Source organism: Schistocerca cancellata, chromosome 12, assembly GCF_023864275.1.
Source record: "Schistocerca cancellata isolate TAMUIC-IGC-003103 chromosome 12, iqSchCanc2.1, whole genome shotgun sequence".
Classification (NCBI taxonomy): Eukaryota; Metazoa; Arthropoda; class Insecta; order Orthoptera; family Acrididae; genus Schistocerca; species Schistocerca cancellata.
The window spans coordinates 55872642-55894068 of NC_064637.1; the positions used below are offsets into that span (position 1 = coordinate 55872642).

The 21427-nt window shown below is 45.0% G+C and overlaps 1 protein-coding gene and 1 non-coding gene across 3 annotated transcripts in view; both read right to left on the minus strand.

Annotated features, from left to right (window-relative positions):
- The window catches only part of LOC126109646 (zinc finger protein 791-like), a 91706-nt gene that overhangs the window by 53093 nt on the left and 17186 nt on the right, over nt 1-21427 (minus strand). For both annotated transcript variants that reach the window (XM_049914695.1, XM_049914694.1), the window contains exons 5-6: nt 18784-18910; nt 3386-3499 (exon numbers count right to left, since the gene is read on the minus strand). In XM_049914695.1, the coding sequence (XP_049770652.1) occupies nt 3386-3499; nt 18784-18910 (241 nt within the window). The remainder of the gene's footprint in view (nt 1-3385; nt 3500-18783; nt 18911-21427) is intronic.
- Nucleotides 4654-4728, minus strand: Trnas-uga (transfer RNA serine (anticodon UGA)). The gene has a single exon. It is a non-coding gene; the product is annotated as a tRNA-Ser (tRNA).

Genomic DNA, 21427 nt, shown 5'->3' on the forward strand with positions numbered 1-21427 from the left:
ACATGTGGCAAAGACTGCACCGAGTAACAAGTGAAACATCTTCCGAAATCACAATGCTGCAGGAAAAAAATGTTCCAATTACTTGAGCAAATGACTGAAGAAGACAGTATGGAAGCACGTTAAACAGCTTCTCTAACAACACTTCAATTTCACTTACGATCATCAACCGTAAAAGTTAATTTAAAAAGACCGTCTCAAATGGAAAGAATCATGGCTGCACAAGTGTCTGGACACTAAATTTGGTCTTGCTGTCGTCACGTACGACCAGAATTCTGTAGGAGGTTTTTTTAATAATATTTGGCTAAGGTAGTCACTGAATAAGTCATGCATAGCCCTTTTGACAGCCAAGTCACTCCAACAATGTCCATTTCCTCCTCAGAGTATTGCTGCACATTGAACACAAACTGATGCAACTGTCCTTTAACTTTGTACAACTGTCATTCTCATTCCTGTCTGCCTCACTGACTGAGCATTTGGCATATTGCCATGTGGAAGATCAGGCTCCAATTCTTGGTACTGCCATCAAAGTATGGGAATAGGATACACACAGGTACTGTGAAGATAAGTAGCCACTTTAAGGTTGTAATATTTCTTCATTTTCCACCTCCATCATAGGTAGGATTTACATTAGCAATTTTGCAGTAAATATTAAACATATTAGCTTATCGCCCACTGCTTTGTTTGTGTAGACTGTATAGTCTGCACAGATCTTTTTTTTCCCCTTTAATCGTATTTTTATGTTGTTCACAAACCACAACACCTAGTAAACTATCATGCTGATTAAGGCTGTAGGAGCATAGTCTTTTCCGAATGTACTTCTGGACAAAAAGTGATTCTGGCAGCTGGAGTCCAGCGTTTTTGTTAAACATGCCTTTTGCATTCTTGCGGCGATACTTCCACAGAAATGTGCATTCTCTAACATGTATTTCTTTGTATCTAACTGAGATTTGGGATACCACATTTCATAGGTTTAGCTTCAAAAATGAAATGAAATATTTCCATAAAAATTTACAGCCCCTATTCCCATCACATAGTGGTTGAATTTCCAAAAATATCAAAACACGTATTTTTTTTATTTCCAACTGAGGTGCCAAAAACAATATTTTTATAGATTTAGCTTTGAAAATGCTTTCACAATTAAATAATTTCATAAACTTTTCAACCCCAATTTTACACCCTTAGGTGGTTGAACTTCCAAAAACACTGAAACACGTATTTCTTTTTTTAGTTTTTTAAGAGGGCAAATAGCAATTTCCATAGATTTAACTTTAAAAATGGTTTAGTAGTTCCCTAATAAATGATTTATTTCTATTTATTTCTAAAACAATCTTTCACCCACCATTTCACCCCCATATGGGTTAAATTTAAAAAAAATCCTGAAACACATGTTTCTTTATTTGTGACTGAGGAAACAAATACCAATTTCCATAGGTCTAGCTTAAAAACTGTCTTAACAGCAACATTATTCAAAAAACCTTTCATCTCTTATTTCACCCCTTAGGGGTCGAATTTTAGACTATCCCTTCTGAAATGAAGCCTCCAGTATGTGATCAACACTGTCGCCAAATCTCAGGTTTCTACCGTTAGTACTCAGGGGGTGAGTGATGCTGAATCAGTCAGTTGGGACACTGCCTTTTATATACAGAAATTATCAGTGAGTAGCTTCAATCTATGATTATGCAGCCCACCAATGACAATTATAAATTGGCTCTGCCTCTGTTCCAACATCTCCTCCTTTCTGAAAAAGAGGACAAGGAACACAGTTCTGGTATGCCCTTGAAGTATATCAGATGTATTGATTTTCTTGTCTATCATTATCCATAATCTGAATATAATAGAGGGAAACATTCCACGTGGGAAAAATATATCTAAAAACAAAGATGATGAGACTTACCAAACAAAAGCACTGGCAGGTCGATAGACACACAAACAAACACAAACATACACACAAAATTCGAGCTTTCGCAACCCCTGGTTGCTTCGTCAGGAAAGAGGGAAGGAGAGGGAAAGATGAAAGGATGTGGGTTTTAAGGGAGAGGGTAAGGAGTCATTCCAATCCCAGGAGCGGAAAGACTTAGGGGGAAAAAAGGACAGGTATACACTCGCACACACACACACACATATCCATCCGCACATACACAGACACAAGCAGACATTTGTAAAGGCAAAGAGTTTGGGCAGAGATGTCAGTCGAGGCAGAAGTACAGAAGCAAAGATGTTGAAAGACAGGTGAGGTATGAGTGGCGGCAACTTGAAATTAGCGGAGGTTGAGGCCTGGAGGATAACGAGAAGAGAGGATATACTGAAGGGCAAGTTCCCATCTCCGGAGTTCTGACAGGTTGGTGTTAGTGGGAAGTATCCAGATCACCCGGATGGTGTAACACTGTGCCAAGATGTGCTGTACTATAGCAATTTTAAGGAAGGAAGGAAGGGAGGGAGGGAGGAAGGAAGGGAGTTGGGGTTTAACATCCTCTTGACATCGAGCTCATTGGAGACGGAGCACGAGCTTGGAATGTTTCGAGGATAGGGAAGGAAATTGGCTGTGCCCTTTCAAAGGAACCATCCCGGCATTTGACTGGAGTGATTTAAGAAAATCATGAAAATATTAACCTGGACAGCTGGACACAGATTTGTACCGTCGCCCTCCTAAATGTGAGTACCGTGGTACAGAAGCTTTAATCTGTTATTGCATTGAAATCTAATGATGTGGCAGCAAAAGCAATTGTTATTTGTCAACACATATTATAGAAGTAAGTGTGTGTGTGTGTGTGTGTGTGTGTGTGTGTGTGTGTGTGTGCGCGCGCGCGCGCGCGCACGCATTTTCCACATCTCCTCCTAAACTGCTCGACTGATTTCAACCAAACTTGGTTACACATATGTATTACTGTCAGGGAACAACATCTACCTATGGGATAAACAGTGGGATGTGTGAAAAACTGACACATCATGCATGACATTTAAATGTATCATGCATATGCCCCCCGCCCCCCAAGCGCGTGCACGCCTGCACGCCTTCACATGCACATCACAAAAAAAAAAAGTTCAAATGTGTGTGAAACCTTATGGGACTTAACTGCTAAGGTCATCAGTCCCTAAGCTTACACACTACTTAACCTAAATTATCCTAAGGACAAACACACACACCCATGCCTGAGGGAGGACTCAAACCTCCACCAGGACCAGCCGCACAGTCCATGACTGCAGCGCCTTAGACCGCTTGGCTAATTCCGCGCGCGCGCATACACACACACACGCACACACGCACGCGCACACACACACACACACACACACACACACACACACACACACACACACACAAATAAATCACCTACTCTCCTAATCAGTTCAGTTAGTTATCCATTTTTAATAAAATATAAGCACTTACCACAGCATAGAGCTTTTTCAATCCCGATGTTGTGACTGCGGAGCAGGTGGGCGTTCAGATTCACTTTTGATGAGAAACACTTTCGGCAGTGCTCACATTTGAATGGCTTCTCACCTGAACACATAAAACGCATTTTTTTTTATTGTCTATCACAAAATTAATACACAGAAATATAACAGCATTCACCACAACATGATATTCCTACATTTAGGGTGTATGATGGACCATTCCACTGCTACTCGCTATATTCTGATGCAACATCAGTCTGTACAGCTATTGGTCTGACTAAGATAATGATGATGTTTGGTTTGTGGGGTGCTCAACTGCACGGTTATCAGCACCCGTACAAATTCACAACTGTTGCTCAGTCCAATCTCACCACTTTCAGGAATGATGATGAAATGATGAGGACAACACAAACACCCAGTCATCTCGAGGCAGGTGAAAATCTCTGCACAGCGCACAGTGCGGAATGCAGGGAGCACATCTTTGTAGCAGCGAAAGGGTTAATGCGGCCGTGGTGGCTTTACTTCATGAACTGCGCGCTCCCCCCTACACGTAAGCTTGCGAACTATGCTATACTATGGCGCTGCTTCTATTGGCGCGTGCGTCGCGTGCAACTGGCAACGCAGCAATCTCCCGCGTCTGGGCGGGCATGCGCGAGCCGCCAAGATAAAAGAATTGAACTATAGTTGGGTCTATGGTCTCATGGGTTCTCTGTCACACACAAAACCTACCATCAGCTCTTACCAACTGAAATCGGGACTCGTCTGACCAGGCCACTGTTTTCCAGTCATCTTGGGTCCAACTGAAACAATCATGAGCCTGGGGGAGGCACTGCAAACAATTTCATGCTGTTAGCAAAGGCACTCGCATCCGTCATCTGCTGCCATAGCCTATTAATGCCAGATATCACCACACTGTCCCAGTACATACATCAGTCGTGTGTCCTACATTGACTTCTGCAGTTATTTCATGCAGTCTATTAGCACTCAGAACTCTACACAAGTGCTGCTGCTCTCGGTCGAGTGGAGGCTGTCGGCCACTGCATTGTCTAAGGTGAGAGGTAATGCCTGAAATTTGGTATTCTTAGCACACTCTTGATACTGTGGATCTCTAAATACTGATTCCCTAATGATTTCTGAAACAGAATATCCCATGCCTTCAGAGTCTCTTATGGCCATATTCACATCGGACACCTGGAATGAGATTTTCACTCTGCAGCGGAGTGTGCGCCGATATGAAACTTCCTGGCAGATTAAAACTGTGTGCCAGACCGAGACTCGAACTCGGGACCTTTGCCTTTCACGGGCAACTGCTCTACCAACTGAGCTACCCAAGCACGACTCACGCCCCGTCCTCACAGCTTTACTTCTGCCAGTACCTCGCCTCCTACCTTCCAAACTTTACAGGAGCTCGTATGTTCGAGTCTCGGTCCGGCACACAGTTTTAATCTGCCAGGAAGTTTCACATCGGACACCTTTTCACACGGATCACCCGAGTACAAATGACAGGTCTGCCGATGCGCTGCCCCTTTATATCTTGTGTACACAATACGCCCACATGTATGTGCATATCGCCACCCCATGACTTTTGTCACCTCACTGTATTTGCCGACAAGGGGATGTATTCACTATTACCAGTCAATATTAGAAAATGCATTCTGTTTTTCTCTCCCCTCGGGTTGACCACAAATTTAAGAAAAAAGTTCTGGCTCAAATGGCTCTGAGCACTATGGGACTTAACATCTATGGTCACCAGTCCCCTAGAACTTAGAACTACTTAAATCTAACCAACCTAAGGACATCACACAACACCCAGTCATCATGAGGCAGAGAAAATCCCTGACCCCGCCAGGAATCGAACCCGGGAACCCGGGCGCGGGAAGCGGGAACGCTACCGCACGACCACGAGCAAAAAAGTTCTGCAAGCAGCATTAAGCACAGGCTGTGATGCTAACAGGTTTTCAAGAAGTTTCTTGTTCAAAACTGTAATGTCGGGCATAGTTACTCCAGCATCCAAAATAAAATTTCTAAGAAATTTATGCAAATGTGGCATATCCCAGAGAACCACAATCTTCTCATCAGATCCGTAGGGTTTCAGTAGTAGGTTTTTGTTGTGAAACATCCAAGCTCCTTCAAGACCTTTGAGTCCTTCCCTCCCATATCACAAATTACTGCTACAGTTTGGATTCCAGCTGCTTCCAACTGCTTTCATATGTTCAGGAGTAAGTCGCTAGTCGTGGTACAATTGAAGTGAAAATAATAAAGGCTGTTCCCATGATAACACCAAAACACCGCAACCATAAAATTTTTGTTTGCTTCTAAAATTACATCATCTGATAAGACATAACACACATGACCACCTACATTCATCCCATCAAAACATAGTCGTCCTATTTTCTTTGGTGCTTGTGACAACCTCAAACACATCTACAAGTCAATTTGGATTTTTTGGTGGTGTCTCAACAACACCCTTTAATCTTCTTTTCAAAGGCAACCCCAGTAGCTCATTCTTTAAGTCCCATTCATAATCTTCAGAGAGGAAATGATATGAACAAATCCTTGCATTATTCACATTAACAGGATCAGCTCTTTTGGAGTCCAGCTGTGCTGTAGTTCTGTCTTTCAGAAATCAATGATAAGCCACATCTGCAGTTACATATAATACATTCTTGCATTTAACAACAGTGTAATGATTTCTAATTTTGCTCACAGTACTACAAAATGGCCAGCAACGAGCATAGCTAACAAGAAACTCCATTCTATTAATTTCAACAGGAGAGTTTAGAACTTTGCTTCCATTAAGAACACACATGTAGTGTTCTCACTTCCAGTATTCCTGGCGATGTCAAGCTGTTTTGCCAGCAGTGGTCTCGCGTCTCCTCCATCAGTGTGCTGTGCTGGCTGCCACTTTGCAGAATTTTGGAACACGTATTGTGTTCGAGTATAATGACTTTTCTGGAGACTAGAAATCTACTCTGTAGGAATCAGCATGGGTTTCGAAAAAGACGGTCATGTGAAACCCAGCTCGCGCTATTCGTCCACGAGACTCAGAGGGCCATAGACACAGGTTCACAGGTAGATGCCGTGTTTCTTGACTTCCGCAAGGCGTTCGATACAGTTCCCCACAGTCGTTTAATGAACAAAGTAAGAGCATATGGACTATCAGACCAATTGTGTGATTGGATTGAGGAGTTCCTAGATAACAGGATGCAGCATGTTATTCTCAATGGAGAGAAGTCTTCCGAAGTAAGAGTGATTTCAGGTGTGCCGCAGGGGAGTGTCGTAGGACCGTTGCTATTCACAATATACATAAATTACTTTGTGGATGACATCGGAAGTTCACTGAGGCTTTTTGTAGATGATGCTGTGGTGTACCGAGAGGTTGTAACAATGGAAAATTGTACTGAAATGCAGGAGGATCTGCAGCGAATTGACGCATGGTGCAGGGAATGGCAATTGAATCTCAATGTAGACAAGTGTAATGTGCTGCGAATATACAGAAAGATAGATCCTTTATCATTTAGCTACAAAATAGCAGGTCAGCAACTGGAAGCAGTTAATACCATAAATTATCTGGGAGTACGCATTAGGAGTGATTTAAAATGGAATGATCATATAATGTTGATTGTCGGTAAAGCAGATGCCAGACTGAGATTCATTGGAAGAATCCTAAGGAAATGCAATCCGAAAACAAAGGAAGTAGGTTACAGTACGCTTGTTCGCCCACTGCTTGAATATTGCTCAGCAGTGTGGGATCCGTACCAGATAGGGTTGATAGAAGATATAGAGAAGATCCAACGGAGAGCAGTGCGCTTCGTTACAGGATCATTTAGTAATCGCGAAATGGTTACGGAGATGATAGATAAACTCCAGTGGAAGACTCTGCAGGAGAGACGCTCAGTAGCTCGGTACGGGCTTTTATTGAAGTTTCGAGAACATACCTTCACCGAAGAGTCAAGCAGTATATTGCTCCCTCCTACGTATATCTCGCGAAGAGACCATGAGGATAAAATCAGAGAGATTAGAGCCCACACAGAGGCATACCGACAATCCTTCTTTCCACGAACAATACGAGACTGGAATAGAAGGGAGAACCGATAGAGGTACGGAAGGTACCCTCCGCCACACACCGTCAGGTGGCTTGCGGAGTATGGATGTAGATGTAGATGTAGATGTAGAAGTGGCGGGATCACATAACTAATGAAATTTCCAACTTTTTCTTGTATTTCCCAAATTCTTCCGAAACTCAAAAATTTCAAAGGATGAAGAGCATCAAATTCTGTGTCAAATCATGTATATTTTGCTACACCTTGCGTTCTAGATTTATTTTGTGAGACAGTATTTAATTGCATGTTCACTGTGAGTTTGTGTGTAAATTGCTGTGATAGTTCTTTAGTGAAAGTAAATACAAACATTTATTGCAGCAAGAAAATTCAGGGTATCTTTGCACTTGTAATGTCTCTTGCAGCGGTCTCTCCGCGATATTTTCAGAAATTTTATAAATTATATAACTCAATACATATCTCGAAATATCTCTTCTTATCTACCGATTATCAATGCAAAGTAGTTTCAAGCCCAATTATTCCTTGGAGCGTCCATTTACTCCATGGAATAGCTTCTCTGCTATCTATGTTTTCTCTTATAAAAAGAATGAAGGAATGCTTGCCGATTAGTCGTGAAAGAAGGAGGATGTATATGTATGTATTGTCGAGCTAGTCACCATCTTGATGAGATTTTGTGTAAGAAGGAATTTAATACATGAACTAAACTAAAGTAAGTGTGTTCGCGTATTATTTAACTGATAATTATTGACAGTGTCTGCTTACTACGCTGTGTTGCACGGGATCAGTGGGGAACGTCTGATTTACACTGGACGAACCTGCCGTTTTGTATGCTCAAGATATCCAGTTACTTCAAATAAATAGGCTAACACGGTCTTACCAGCAGATCTCCGGTCTTCCCCATGTGATCACCGAAAGTTAATAATTATTACAAATGTTTTCAGGAGATTGACACAATTTTCGTCGCACCGAGACTTCGAAATGGCTTCACTGCCTTATGGAATTTAAGTTAAGCTCAATTTAATCAGGATAGAACAGTATTGAACTGTGTGAATGTGATAAGCCTGCTTTGTGAATGAAAATTCCCTTAACATATGCATGTTTTTACTATCCTGATCAGTGAAGCTAAATCAGGCCGGTGTGAGAGAGGTTTTTAAATTTTAGATCCCACAAAAAAAATATTAAACACTTTCACAAAAGATCACGTGCTTCAAAGCAAATTGGTATCAGGCGTAAGGACAGAAGTGTTAGGCATGAAAGAATATACCAGAATGAGGTTTTCACTCTGCAGCGGAGTGTGCGCTGATATGAAACTTCCTGGCAGATTAAAACTGTGTGCCGGACCAAGACTCGAACTCGGGGCCTTTGACTTTTGCGGGCAAGTGCTCTACCCACTGAGCTACCCCAGCACGACTCATGTCTTGTCCTCACAACTTTTCTTCTGCCAGTACCTCGTCTCCTACCTTCCAAACTTTACAGAAGCTCTCCTGAATATTTCACTCCAAAGAAGTACACAGTAGAGACCCACCACAGTATACAAACAACATTAGGAAACTTCTTAAGAAACAGCACATTCTCCATAATGGACACAATGCAAAGTGTGACCCGAAGATAGGCAAATAGAGTGTTCAGACAATCGTTGATACAGAACCCAAATACGAAAATAGCAAAAATAAAGCTAAAATGTTAAATTCTGTCTTCAAGTGTTCCTTTAGAAATGAAGATCAAGGTCTACTGCTGCCATTCAGTTACCATACTGATGCAAACATGAATGCCACTTTATTGAAAGGGCCAGTATGCCTGCAGGGTACTGCTCCACTAATCAGTGTTGGAATTAATGTCTTGTCACATCAATAAAGTCCTCATCATCCACGTACTGCTTCCTGTAGAGCAGCACTTGGGCTAAATGGATGGAAGTCGAAAGGTGTGTGATCTGGCCTGTAGGGTGAATGAGGAAGATTAGTTCAACGAAGTTTCATAGACAGACTTGTGCGAGGCCTTGCGTTGTTATGCAAGTTTTTTTTCCCCATTTTCATGGTGACAAATACGCTGAAGTAGTTTCTCCAGTTTCCTGAGGGTAGCACAATATACAGGGTGGTCCACTGATCGTGACCGGGCCAAATATCTCACGAAATAAGCGTCAAACGAAAAAACTACAAAGAACGAAACTTGTCTAGCTTGAAGGGGGAAATCAGATGGCGCTATGGTTGGCCCGCTAAATGGCACTGCCATAGGTTGAATGGATATCAACTGTGTTTTTTTAAATAGGAACTGTAGTAACATGATTCACGTTTCCGTCGCGCTTCACCTAGTGTAGACTGAGAACTGTCTGCTAGACCTAGCTGATGTGAACTGACTGGGCACAGCCCGGGCTGCCTGAGTTGTTGTTGTTCCGCCAGCAGAGGGTGCGGCCGAATTGTCACATGCCCTCTGGTGGACGGGACTCAACTTGCGGCAATTACTGTCCGTGACGCGCCGTGCCAATGTGCGCCTCCCACGATCTTTCTGGTGGCTACTACACTTCTACTCCTTCGGGGGTTGAAGCCACTGTGATCCACTGCATCAGAAGGTGGAGTGTCGTGCAGTAGCGATGACCCCCACATCCATCGGAAGGCTGGAGTCGGGGGGAATTGCCAACCCTTGAGCCGGAACCTTTGAATACGGCTGGAAGTGACCCACACGAAGAGGCCCCCGTCATCTCACGACCAGAGCCCGGGACAGAACGGGCGACAAGCCGTCGAACCCCCGATCCCGGTCCACCTCGGGAGGGGCAAGACCCAGTGGTGGGGATGATGGGGAAGGGACGACCACAGGTGAACCAGCCTCCTGAGAAACCGGGCCTGCGAGGGGGGCTGGCTCTCACCAGGGCATCTCTAATGATGGCGATGCCGGTGCTGGAGCTACTGGAGGCTGCCAAGGCTGAGAACCATCACAGTGCAGCGGAGTCACAAGGGGGAGGGGCGGTAGCGTCCCCTGAGAAAACAACATGGGTGCTGGCAATGGGGAAGCCGGCACCCGAGGGGTCAGAGGGTGGGTGCTCAAACGTGAACATAGCCGATTTTGGTGCTGACGTACCTCCCGGTCCCCTTCCTGCAAGGTATAGAGCCGGCGGCCATTGCGGCGCAGGACCACCGCCGGTATCCAACGTGGATTGCGACCAAACCCACGTGCCCTGAACGACATACCCGGCAACTTCTGAAGTGGTTGAGGAGCAGCGAACTACATATGGGAATTGGGAATAAGCATCAATGACAATGAGCCAAAAGCCATTGAGAAACGGGCCCGCAAAATCTATGTGAACACGTTCCCATGCCTAAGTTGCAGGAGGCCATGAAGAGAATGCTGACCTGGGAGACATCTGTTGGCTCGCACACTGGGAACAAGCGGCCACCAAGTGCTCAATTTCTCTGTCAATACCAGGCCAGTACACATGTCTGCGAGCCAAGGTTTTAGTACGGGAAACACCCCAGTGTCCCTCATGTAATAACGTGAGGACCTCCCTTCACAAACTTGCAGGAACAACCACGCGAGGAGCTGTATCATCGGTAGCCAGAAGGAGAACTCCTTCCAAGACTGAGAGGCGGTCTCGTAGAACAAAATAATTACGAAGAGGGTCTGAGGCCCGACCTGGAGGTCGGGACGACCACCCCTGCTGAATGAGGCGAACTACTTGTCAGAGAATCGGGTCAGCTGCCGTTTCTCTGGCGACTAGAACTAGTGATCGGGAAGCCATCAACCGCTTGGCAGGACGCCACATCCAAATGAAAACACATGATTTCCTCCAGCTCGAACTTAGGATCTGGGCCCACCAGAAGACAGGAAAGAGCATCGGCATTGGCATGCTGTCCAGTAGGGCGAAAATGAATGTCATAATGGTACTTAGAGGGGAACAAGGCCCAGCGCTGCAGTCTGTGGGCCGCCCTATCCAGAATCTGAGAGGCGGGGCCAAATAACGATATTAATGGCTTATGGTCAGTGATTAACTGGCTTCGTGCCGTACAAGAAATGGTGAAACTTGGTAACAGCGTAGACAATGGCCAAAGCCTCTTTTTCCACCTGGGAGTAATGGGCCTGCGCGGGACTAAGAGTTTTAGACGCAAACGCCAGTGGCTGCTCGGAGCCATCCGCGTTTCGATGGGCCAGGACTGCCCCCATCCCATACTGCGAAGCATCTGTAGCCAGAATCAACAGCTTATTGGGGTCAAAAGTAGCCAAACAAGGCGTTGACGTGAGGGGGCCCTTCAACGAGGTGAACGCTCGCTCGCATGCAGGCGACCTATCAAAAGGAACACCCTTGCACAGAAGGCAGTACAGGAGATGGGCTATGGTGGAAGCCCTGGGAATGAACCAGTGGTAGTAGGCAATCTTGCCTAAAAAAGCTTGTAACTCTTTCAGCGAAGCGGGCTGCAGAAGGTCGACGATATCTTGGACCAAACTTCCTGGCGGCTGGATGCCGTGCCGAGAGATGGTGTAGCCCACATACTCAATGTACGGTTGGAAGAAATTCGACTTACGCAGGTTGCAACGCAGGCCCACGGACCTGAATTTGAGAAAGAGGGCTCTAAGGTTGTGCAAGTGTTCCTTCGTGCTGTGGCCTGTGACAATTATGTCGTCCAGGTAATTAATACAATGAGGGATTGTCAACATGACGTGCTCAAGATAACGCTGAAATATCGCTGGGGCACCGGATATTCTGAAGGCCAACCACTGGTATTGGTAAAGGCCAAACGGGGTGTTGACGACCGCCAGCCGTTTGGAGTCCTCATCAAGTGGTATTCGATGATAAGCCTCCGAAAGATCGATTTTAGAAAAATATTGGCCTCCCGCCATGGCGGAGAACAATTCATCAGAACGAGGCAAGGCATAGGTGTCCACCACCAATTGGGAATTAATGGTGGCCTTGAAATCGCCACAAAGACTTAATTTTCCCGAGGGTTTCCTGACAATAATGATGGGCGAAGCCCACTCACTAGAAGAAATGGGAAGAACGACCCCTAGGGCTGTCAGCCAGCCTAGCTCTGCTTTTACCTGAGGGCGGAGAGCCAAGGGGATCTGCCTCGCGCGTAGAAAACGCGGGCGAGCCGACGCCTTCAAAGTCAAGTGAGCTTCAAAGTCTGAAACACACCCCAGGCCCTCACCAAAGATATCCTTAAAGTCAGAGATCAAAGATTCCAATGACTGATAGGGAACATCTTCGGAGACCAACAGTATGGTATCTGCAATAGAAAAACCGAAAGCTTGAAAGGCATCCGACCCAAAAAGGTTAGCGGAGCTCGCATCACTGACAACAATAAAAGTAAGAGGCCGAGTAACGGATTTGTAAGTAACGACAGTAGTGAATTGACCCAGTAGGGAAATGAACTGGTTACCATAACCGCGTAGATGCCGGTAAACTGGCGCCAACGGGGGCGACCCAAGGTCGGAGTAAGTTTGTGCATAGCAACAAGGAAACTGCCGCGCCCGTATCTACTTGCAGTTGTAATTGGCACGACCGAACCGACACCTCGATAAAGAGTTTGCATGCCGATGCGTCGGGAGCCTGGCCCGATGAAACTTCCTGAATGTCAACGTCCATGTCCTTCGATTCTTTTGAGGCTGAGCAGCAAACTTTAGCAATGTGTCCTTTTTTATTACATTTGTGACAAACGGCCCAATGCTGGGGGCACTCTGACTGATTGCGTTGTATATAGCACAACGCACAGGACGGTAACAGGGGCCGGTGGTCAGAACACTGTTTATGCCCCATGCGGGAGCGGCCGTAACGGCCGGAACGTACCGTTTGCACGTCGTCCACCCCGGATGCAGTGGATGCGGCCACACCGCCCTGAACCGCCGCGACGTCGCACCACGCTTCCAACTGTTGACCTGCGGCGTGAGAGACTTCATACGACTGAGCAATGGACAGGACTTCCTCAAAAGAAGGGTCTTCCAACTGCAGGGCCCGTTGCCGGACCTCCCTATCAGGGGCCGAACGAACAATGACATTGCGCACCATAACATGGGCATACGACTCTCGCGACTACTCCGTGACAAAATGACACTTGCGACTAAGACCGTGCAAGGAAGTGGCCCGCGCCCGGTAAGACTGATGGGGCTGTTTCTTGCATTGATAGAACTCGACCCTAACCGCCACAACATGCGTGCGGCAGCGATAATATGAAGACAGCAGTGAACGCAATGCGTCAAAAGACAAGGACGAGGGTTCCTGCAACGGCGCTGGCTGCCGCAAAACTTTATACAGCGAGGGAGATATCCAAGACAAGAAAAGAGCACGACATACCTCCGCATCGGCAACATGAAATGCCTCGAAATGCTGCCGAAGACAATGTTCATATGCGTCCCAATCCTCCGCCGTCTCGTCATACGGGGGAACAGCTCTGGAGCAGACTGCGTGGAGAGCAACGCTGGAAGCACTTGTTTCACGGTTGCCATGAGCTCCGTCTGCTGCTCAACCAAAACCTGCACCAAATCCTCCATGCCGTGGATAAGCTGCAAAACCGGAACAACGACGCAACACGCGAAAGAACGTCTCTACTCGTCGCTAATTGTGTAGTGACATGATTCACGTTTCCATCACACTTTACCTAGTGTAGACCGGGAACTGTCTGCTAGACCTACCCGATGTGAACTGACTGGGCACAACCCGTGCTGCCCGAGTTGTTGTTGTTGTTGTTGTTGTTACAACAGCAGAGGGCGTGGCTGAATTCTAGGGTGCCCTCTGGTGGACGGGACTTAACTTGCGGCAATTACTGTCGTGACGCACCGTGCCGATGTGTGCCTCCCGCGATCTTTCTGGTGGCTACTGCACGAACCCCCATTTTTTATTACATATTCGTGTAGTACGTAAAGAAATATGAATGTTTTAGTTGGACCACTTTTTTCGCATTGTGATAGATGGCACTGTAATAGTCACAAACATATGTCTCACAACTTAAGACGAACAGTTGGTAACAGGTAGGTTTTTTAAATTAAAATACAGAACGTAGGTATGTTTGAACATTTCATTTCGGTTGTTCCAATGTGATACATGTACCTTTGTGAACTTATTTCCGAGAACGCATGCTGTTACAGTGTGATTACCTGTAAATACAACAATAATGCAATAAATGCTCAAAATGATGTCCGTCAACCTCAGTGCATTTGGCAATACGTGTAACGACATTCCTCTCAACAGCGAGTAGTTCGCCTTCCGTAATGTTCGCACATGCATTGAGAATGCGCTGACGCAAGTTGTCAGGCATTGTCAGTGGATCACGGTAGCAAATATCCTGCAACTTTCCCCACAGAAAGAAATCCGGGGACGTCAGATCCGGTGAATGTGCTGGTCATGGTGCTTCGACGACCAATCCACCTGTCATGAAATATGCTATTCAATACCGCTTCAACTGCACGCGAGCTAAGTGCCGGACATCCATCATGTTGGAAGTACATCACCATTCGGTCATGCAGTGAAACATCTTGTAGTAACATTGGCAGAACATTACGTAGGAAATCAGCATACATTGCACCATTTAGATTGGCATCGATAAAATGGGGACCAATTATCCTCCTTCCCATAATGCCGCACCATACATTAATCCGCCAAGGTCGCTGATGTACCACATGTCACAGCCACCGTGGATTTTCCGTTGCCCAATAGTGCATATTATGCCAGTTTACATTACTGCTGTTGGCGAATGATGCTTTGTTGCTAAATAGAACGCGTGCAAAAACTCTGTCATCGTGCCGTAATTTCTCTTGTGCCAAGTGGCAGAACTGTACACGACATTCAAAGTCGTCACCATGCAATTCCTGGTGCACAGAAATATGGTACGGGTGCAATCGATGTTGATGTAGCATTCTCAACACCGACATTTTTCAGATTCCCAATCCTCGTGCAATTTGTCTGCTACTGATGTGCAGATTAGCCACAACAGTAGCTAAAACACCTACTTGGTCATCATCATTTGTTGCAGGTTGTGGTGGACGTTTCACATGTGGCTGAACACTTCCTGTTTCCTTAAATAATGTAACTATCCGGCGAACAGTCCGGACACTTGGATGATGTCGTCCAGGATACCGAGCAGCATACATAGCACACGGCCCTTGGGCATTTTGATCACATTAGCCATACATCCACACAATATCGACCTTTTCCGCAATTGGTAAACAGCCCACTTTGACACGGGTAATGTATCACAAAGCAAATACCGTCCGCACTGGTGGAATGTTACGTGATACCACGTACTTGTAAGTTTGTGACTATTGCAGTGCTATCTATCGCAAAGCGAAAAAAGTGGTCCAACTAAAACATTCCTATTTCTTTACGTGCTACACGAATATATAATAAAAAATGGGGGTTCCTATTTTTAAAAAATGTCCATTTGACCTATGGCAGCGCCATCTAGCAGGCCAACCATAGCGCCATCTGGTTTCCCCCTTCAAGCTAGACAAGTTTCATTCTTTGTAGCTTTTTCATTTGACGCTTATTTTGTGAGATATTTGGCCCGGTCACTATCAATGGACCACCCTGTGCTTCAGAATTGCTCATTGCACCCTGAGGGAGTATATCAAACAGAGTAACTATCCAGCATCCCAGAAGGCCATCATGTCGACTTAACCGGCTGAGGGTGCAGTTTTGAAGTTTTTCTTCAGAAAAGAGGTGGTGTGACACCACACAATGAATTGCCGTTTTGTTTCCAGTTCGAAGTGATGAACCCACATGACAATGTTCGACAAACATCTGTCACGATCAGCCCTGTAATGTGCAAGCAATCCAGAACAAACAGTCCTTCATTGTTCTCTGTAGTCTTCTGTCGAGCGGTGAGTATCCCAGCTGGTACACACCTCTGACAAGGGAACCTCCCCATCGCACACCCCTCAGCTTTAGTTATAAGTTGGCACAGTGGATAGGCCTTCAAAAACTGAACACAGATCAATCGAGAAAACAAGAAGAAGTTGTGTGGAACTACGAAAAAAAAAAGCAAAATATAGAAACTGAGTAGTCCGTGCGCAAGATAGGCAACACTGAGGATAATTTAAGCTCAGGAGCGCCGTGGTTCCGTGGTTAGCGTGACCACCTGCGGAACAAGAGGACCTGGGTTCAAGTCTTCCCTCGAGTAAAAATTTTAATTTTTTTATTTTTGCAAAGTTATGATCTGTCCATTCGTTCATTGACGTCTCTGTTCACTGTAATAAGTTTAGTGTCTGTGTTTTGCGACCGCACCGCAAAACCGTGCGATTAGTAGATGCAAGGACGTGCCTCTCCGATGGGAACCGAAAACATTTGATCGCAAGGTCATAGGTCAACCAATTCCTCCACAGGAAACCACGTCTGATATATTCTATATGACACTGGTGACGGCATGTGCGTCACGTGACAGGAATATGTTGTCGACCCACCTAACTTCTACACTTGGCAAATGGGTAAAAAGATTCTTCTACCTTGCGCGATTTAGGTTTTCTTGTGGATGTGATAATCACTCGCAAAAATGTGATGAAAACATAAGAGTGTGTCACGTAAACTGCAACAAATGAATGCAACAGTTTCCCAGTCGCACAGTTTTCCCTGTGCTCTGTCAAAACATATGTTTTTAACGATTTCAAATTTTTCCTTGTGTAGACCGTCAAATCCTGCATATGTCCAAGCAAATCTGAACATGTCCTGGAATTTTGGAGAGCGAAGTTGATTATGTGTGAGTACCTGAACTTTGATAATTGTCTGAAAACAAAAAATTAAACTTTTCACTCGAGGGTAGACTTGAACCGAGGACCTCTCGTTCCGCAGGTGGTCACACTAACCACGGGACCACGGCGCTCCTGAGCTCACAGTCTCCTCGATGTTGCCTATCGTGCACATGGACTACTCAGTTTGTATATTTTGCTTATTTTTTTCATAGTTCCACACAACTTCTTCCTGTTTTCTCGGTTCATCTGTGTTCAGTTTCTCAAGGCCTATCCACTGTGCCAACTTATAACTAAATCTGAGGGGGGTGCAATGCGGAGGTTCCCTTGTGAGTACCCCAACTGGCAGATGAGTGTTTCAGCACTACCGATAGAGACGTCCAGTTGTGCAGCAATGTGTCCAGGTGTGCAGCGACGTATTTGTGGTGTGACAATCACCTCGAATGAGTGTGTCCACATGTTCACACATTGTAGGAGTCACAGGTGTTTGTGGCCGGCGGGCATGCAGTTGATCAGACGAATTTGTGTGAAATTGTTGCAATGATGACACATGCTACACCAACAATTTGCAGTACTCCCCACCCCCCCCCTCCCCACTATGACTCTGTAGACATTCTGCTGGTGCTTATGAATATATGTGATGCTCTGGTTTTCTGCCAAAAGAAATTCAATTGCCGCTTTCTGCATGGATCGTATCTCCATTGACTGCTATGTATAGTGCTGCCACATACCAGAACTTCATGAAATTGTAGTTGCTGAAACAGGAATATTCCACGATGTTCCACAGCAAATTCTGCATTTTTGTCCAGTGAAATTGGCTGAGGAAAAAAGGATGTTGCATTACTTATTGAACACCCCTTCATATACTGCACGTGGATCATTATAACAACATTGGCGAAATCAGGGCAAATGCTCAGGCATAAAAGCGGACTTTTTCTGGGGACTGTACGCGAATGGAACTGCCAGAAGTAAGTGTGCTGACACTAAAGAACCCAGCCTCACATACCGTGTTGTGGCTTGTGAAGTACAAATACACAACAAACACAAATGTCGAAACACAAATGTAACAAAGCAAAGACACTATCATTTTGCATGCTAACTGTTCCTCTCTCCTACATAACACTAATTAAAATGAACATTTAAGAAAATACTCATTATGATAACAATGATTTCTGCATTGACTAGGAAGTGCAACACCAGTGGTAGTTCTAACCTGCAGCCATGTCGACGAACGTGTTCCCACTACAACCGGCCTCGACATCTGTGACAATTAGTGTAGGGACAATGCTAGCTGAGCTTTCCAGGACTCAAGACAAACCGTATACCTCTGAGGCTAAGTCAACACATTGGTGCCAACATCGTAGCCAATTCTGGATCATCGATGCTGTAAGCCCCTCACGCATTACGCCACACTGGCAATAGCCACCATTTGAATATGCAGTAAGTTTAAAATAATGATTACACTGCATTTGATTTTAAGATCACTTTTCCCTCTTTTTAGCTCCATCGACATTTCGGGATGGGTTTGAGCCCCCACAACCCCCCTCAATCTATGTACATGGTTGCAAACATTTAACTGTAAAGAACCAGAAGACAGTAACAACAACGCAGGCAAATACAAAGCACAGTAAACTCAAGACAAGAAAGGTACAGAAATAAATTGTCAAACCTGTATGTCTGCGGAAGTGCCTGCTGAGAGTCGCCTTGTCCCGGAATTCCTTGTGGCACGCCGTACAGATGTAAGGCCCGCCCTTGGGAATAGTCAATCCCAGTGGGAAGCTCTGCTGCAGTTCTGCCTACGATCAAACCGCAAAATCATTATTATACTACATAGTATGGCAACATGAAGCAAACAGAGTAAATACACTGACTAGCTGGAACATTATGACCTACGAGGTGCATTCAAGTTCTAAGGCCTCCGATTTTTTTCTAATTAACTACTCACCCGAAATCGATGAAACTGGCGTTACTTCTCGACGTAATCGCCCTGCAGACGTACACATTTTTCACAATGCTGACGCCATGATTCCATGCAGCGGCGAAGGCTTCTTTAGGAGTCTGTTTTGACCACTGCAAAATCGCTGAGGCAATAGCAGCACAGCTGGTGAATGTGCGGCCACGGGGAGTGTCTTTCATTGTTGGAAAAAGCCAAAAGTCACTAGGAGCCAGGTCAGGAGAGTAGGGAGCATGAGGAATCACTTCAAAGTTGTTATCACAAAGAAACTGTTGCGTAACGTTAGCTCAACGTGCGGGTGCGTTGTCTTGGTGAAACAGCACACGCGCAGCCCTTCCCGGACGTTTTTGTTGCAGTGCAGGAAGGAATTTGTTCTTCAAAACATTTTCGTAGGATGCACCTGTTACCGTAGTGCCCTTTGGAACGCAATGGGTAAGGATTACGCCCTCGCTGTCCCAGAACATGGACACCATCATTTTTTCAGCACTGGCGGTTACCCGAAATTTTTTTGGTGGCGGTGAATCTGTGTGCTTCCATTGAGCTGACTGGCGCTTTGTTTCTGGATTGAAAAATGGCATCCACATCTCATCCATTATCACAACCGACGAAAAGAAAGTCCCATTTGTGCTGTCGTTGCGCGTCAACATTGCTCGGCAACATGCCACACGGGCAGCCCTGTGGTTGTCCGTCAGCAATCGTGGCACCCACCTGAATGACACTTTTCGCATTTTCAGGTCGTCATGCAGGATTGTGTGCACAGAACCCACTGAAATGCCAACTATGGAGGCGATCTGTTCAACAGTCATTCGTCGATCCCCCAAAACAATTCTCTCCACTTTCTCAATCGTGTCGTCAGACCGGCTTGTGTGAGCCCGAGGTTGTTTCGGTTTGTTGTCACACGATGTTCTGCCCTCATTAAACTGTCGCACCCACGAACGCACTTTCAGCACATCCATAACTCCATCACCACATGTCTCCTTCAACTGTCGAAGAATTTCAATTGGTTTCACACCACACAAATTCAGAAAACGAATGATTGCAAGCTGTTCAAGTAAGGAAAACGTCGCCATTTTAAGTATTCAAAACAGTTCTCATTCTCGCTGCTGGCGGTAAAATTCCATCTGCCGTACGGTGCTGCCATCTCTGGGACGTATTGACAATGAATGCGGCCTCATTTTAAAACAATGCACATGTTTCTATCTCTTTCCAGTCCGGAGAAAAAAAATTGGAGGCCTTAGAACTTGAATGCACCTCGTACTATTGACATAAACCCTTCCAGGTGATAGCAGCATCGCCTGGTGAGGAAGGACTGCTTGTCAGACACATGCATGGTGCATGCAGTATCACAGAGTGTGTGGCCTGTGTGTAGAATGGGAAAGGAGCACAATCAAACAGAGTTTGACCAAGGGCAGATTGCGAATTTCAGAAACTGCATGTCTTGTCAAGGAGTGCTGTGGTGAGTGTCTTCAATGCGTGGCAAAACCAAGATGAAACTACGTCCAGATCTCATCATTACAGATGTCAGACATCGTAGGCTGTGCAGACTGGTGAAATAGGGCATGCAGTGAACTGCGGTGGAAGTAACATTAGACTTTAATGCTGGGCAGAGTACAAGTGTGTCTAAACAGTGCACCCAAAACTCCAAATGATGGACCACCATAGCCAATGACCCATGCGCCAATGTCAACGCGACATTGGCAACTACGACTGAAATGGGCACACGACCGTCAGCACTGGATGGTGGTGCAGTGCGTTAATGTGACACCCTTCTCTAACACTACCTTTTTTTACAGAAATGACTAATAACATGTATACTATCAATTCTTACATGGTGAACATTATCTCAGCTGTTTAACTAAATGAATTTCATATGATTTTGTATACAATGTATCATATTTCAGGTTAAAATGTGTAAAAAGAAATTAATTTGTTAGTACAATGTATGTGCAGTTAAAATAACTCTTCTTTTAAAAATATTTGAAATTATGAAATTTCTGGAATATTTAAAATTCATATTATTAATTATGCAACCTAATGCTAGTTATTAAATTTATTCCTGGACTCCTCTGTAAAATAATGATATATCTTGGTGATGATTCTTCTTTTGTAAAGAATGTTTGTAAACTCTTTGGAATATTGTGAGTACTGCAGAATGTTAGGAGTAGTAGGCATGCCTCCCATGGAAGTTGACTTTTTCCAAGTTTGTCAACAACAATGTAATTACTTGTTTTTTGAACGTGGAAAATGTAAAGTCAGTGTGATATTTAATAATGTGACAAAGAATAAAATTCAAGAGATATACAGGAAAATCTTCAATTATTCAGTTCAACAGGAACCCGCAACGTTATAAAAATTACAG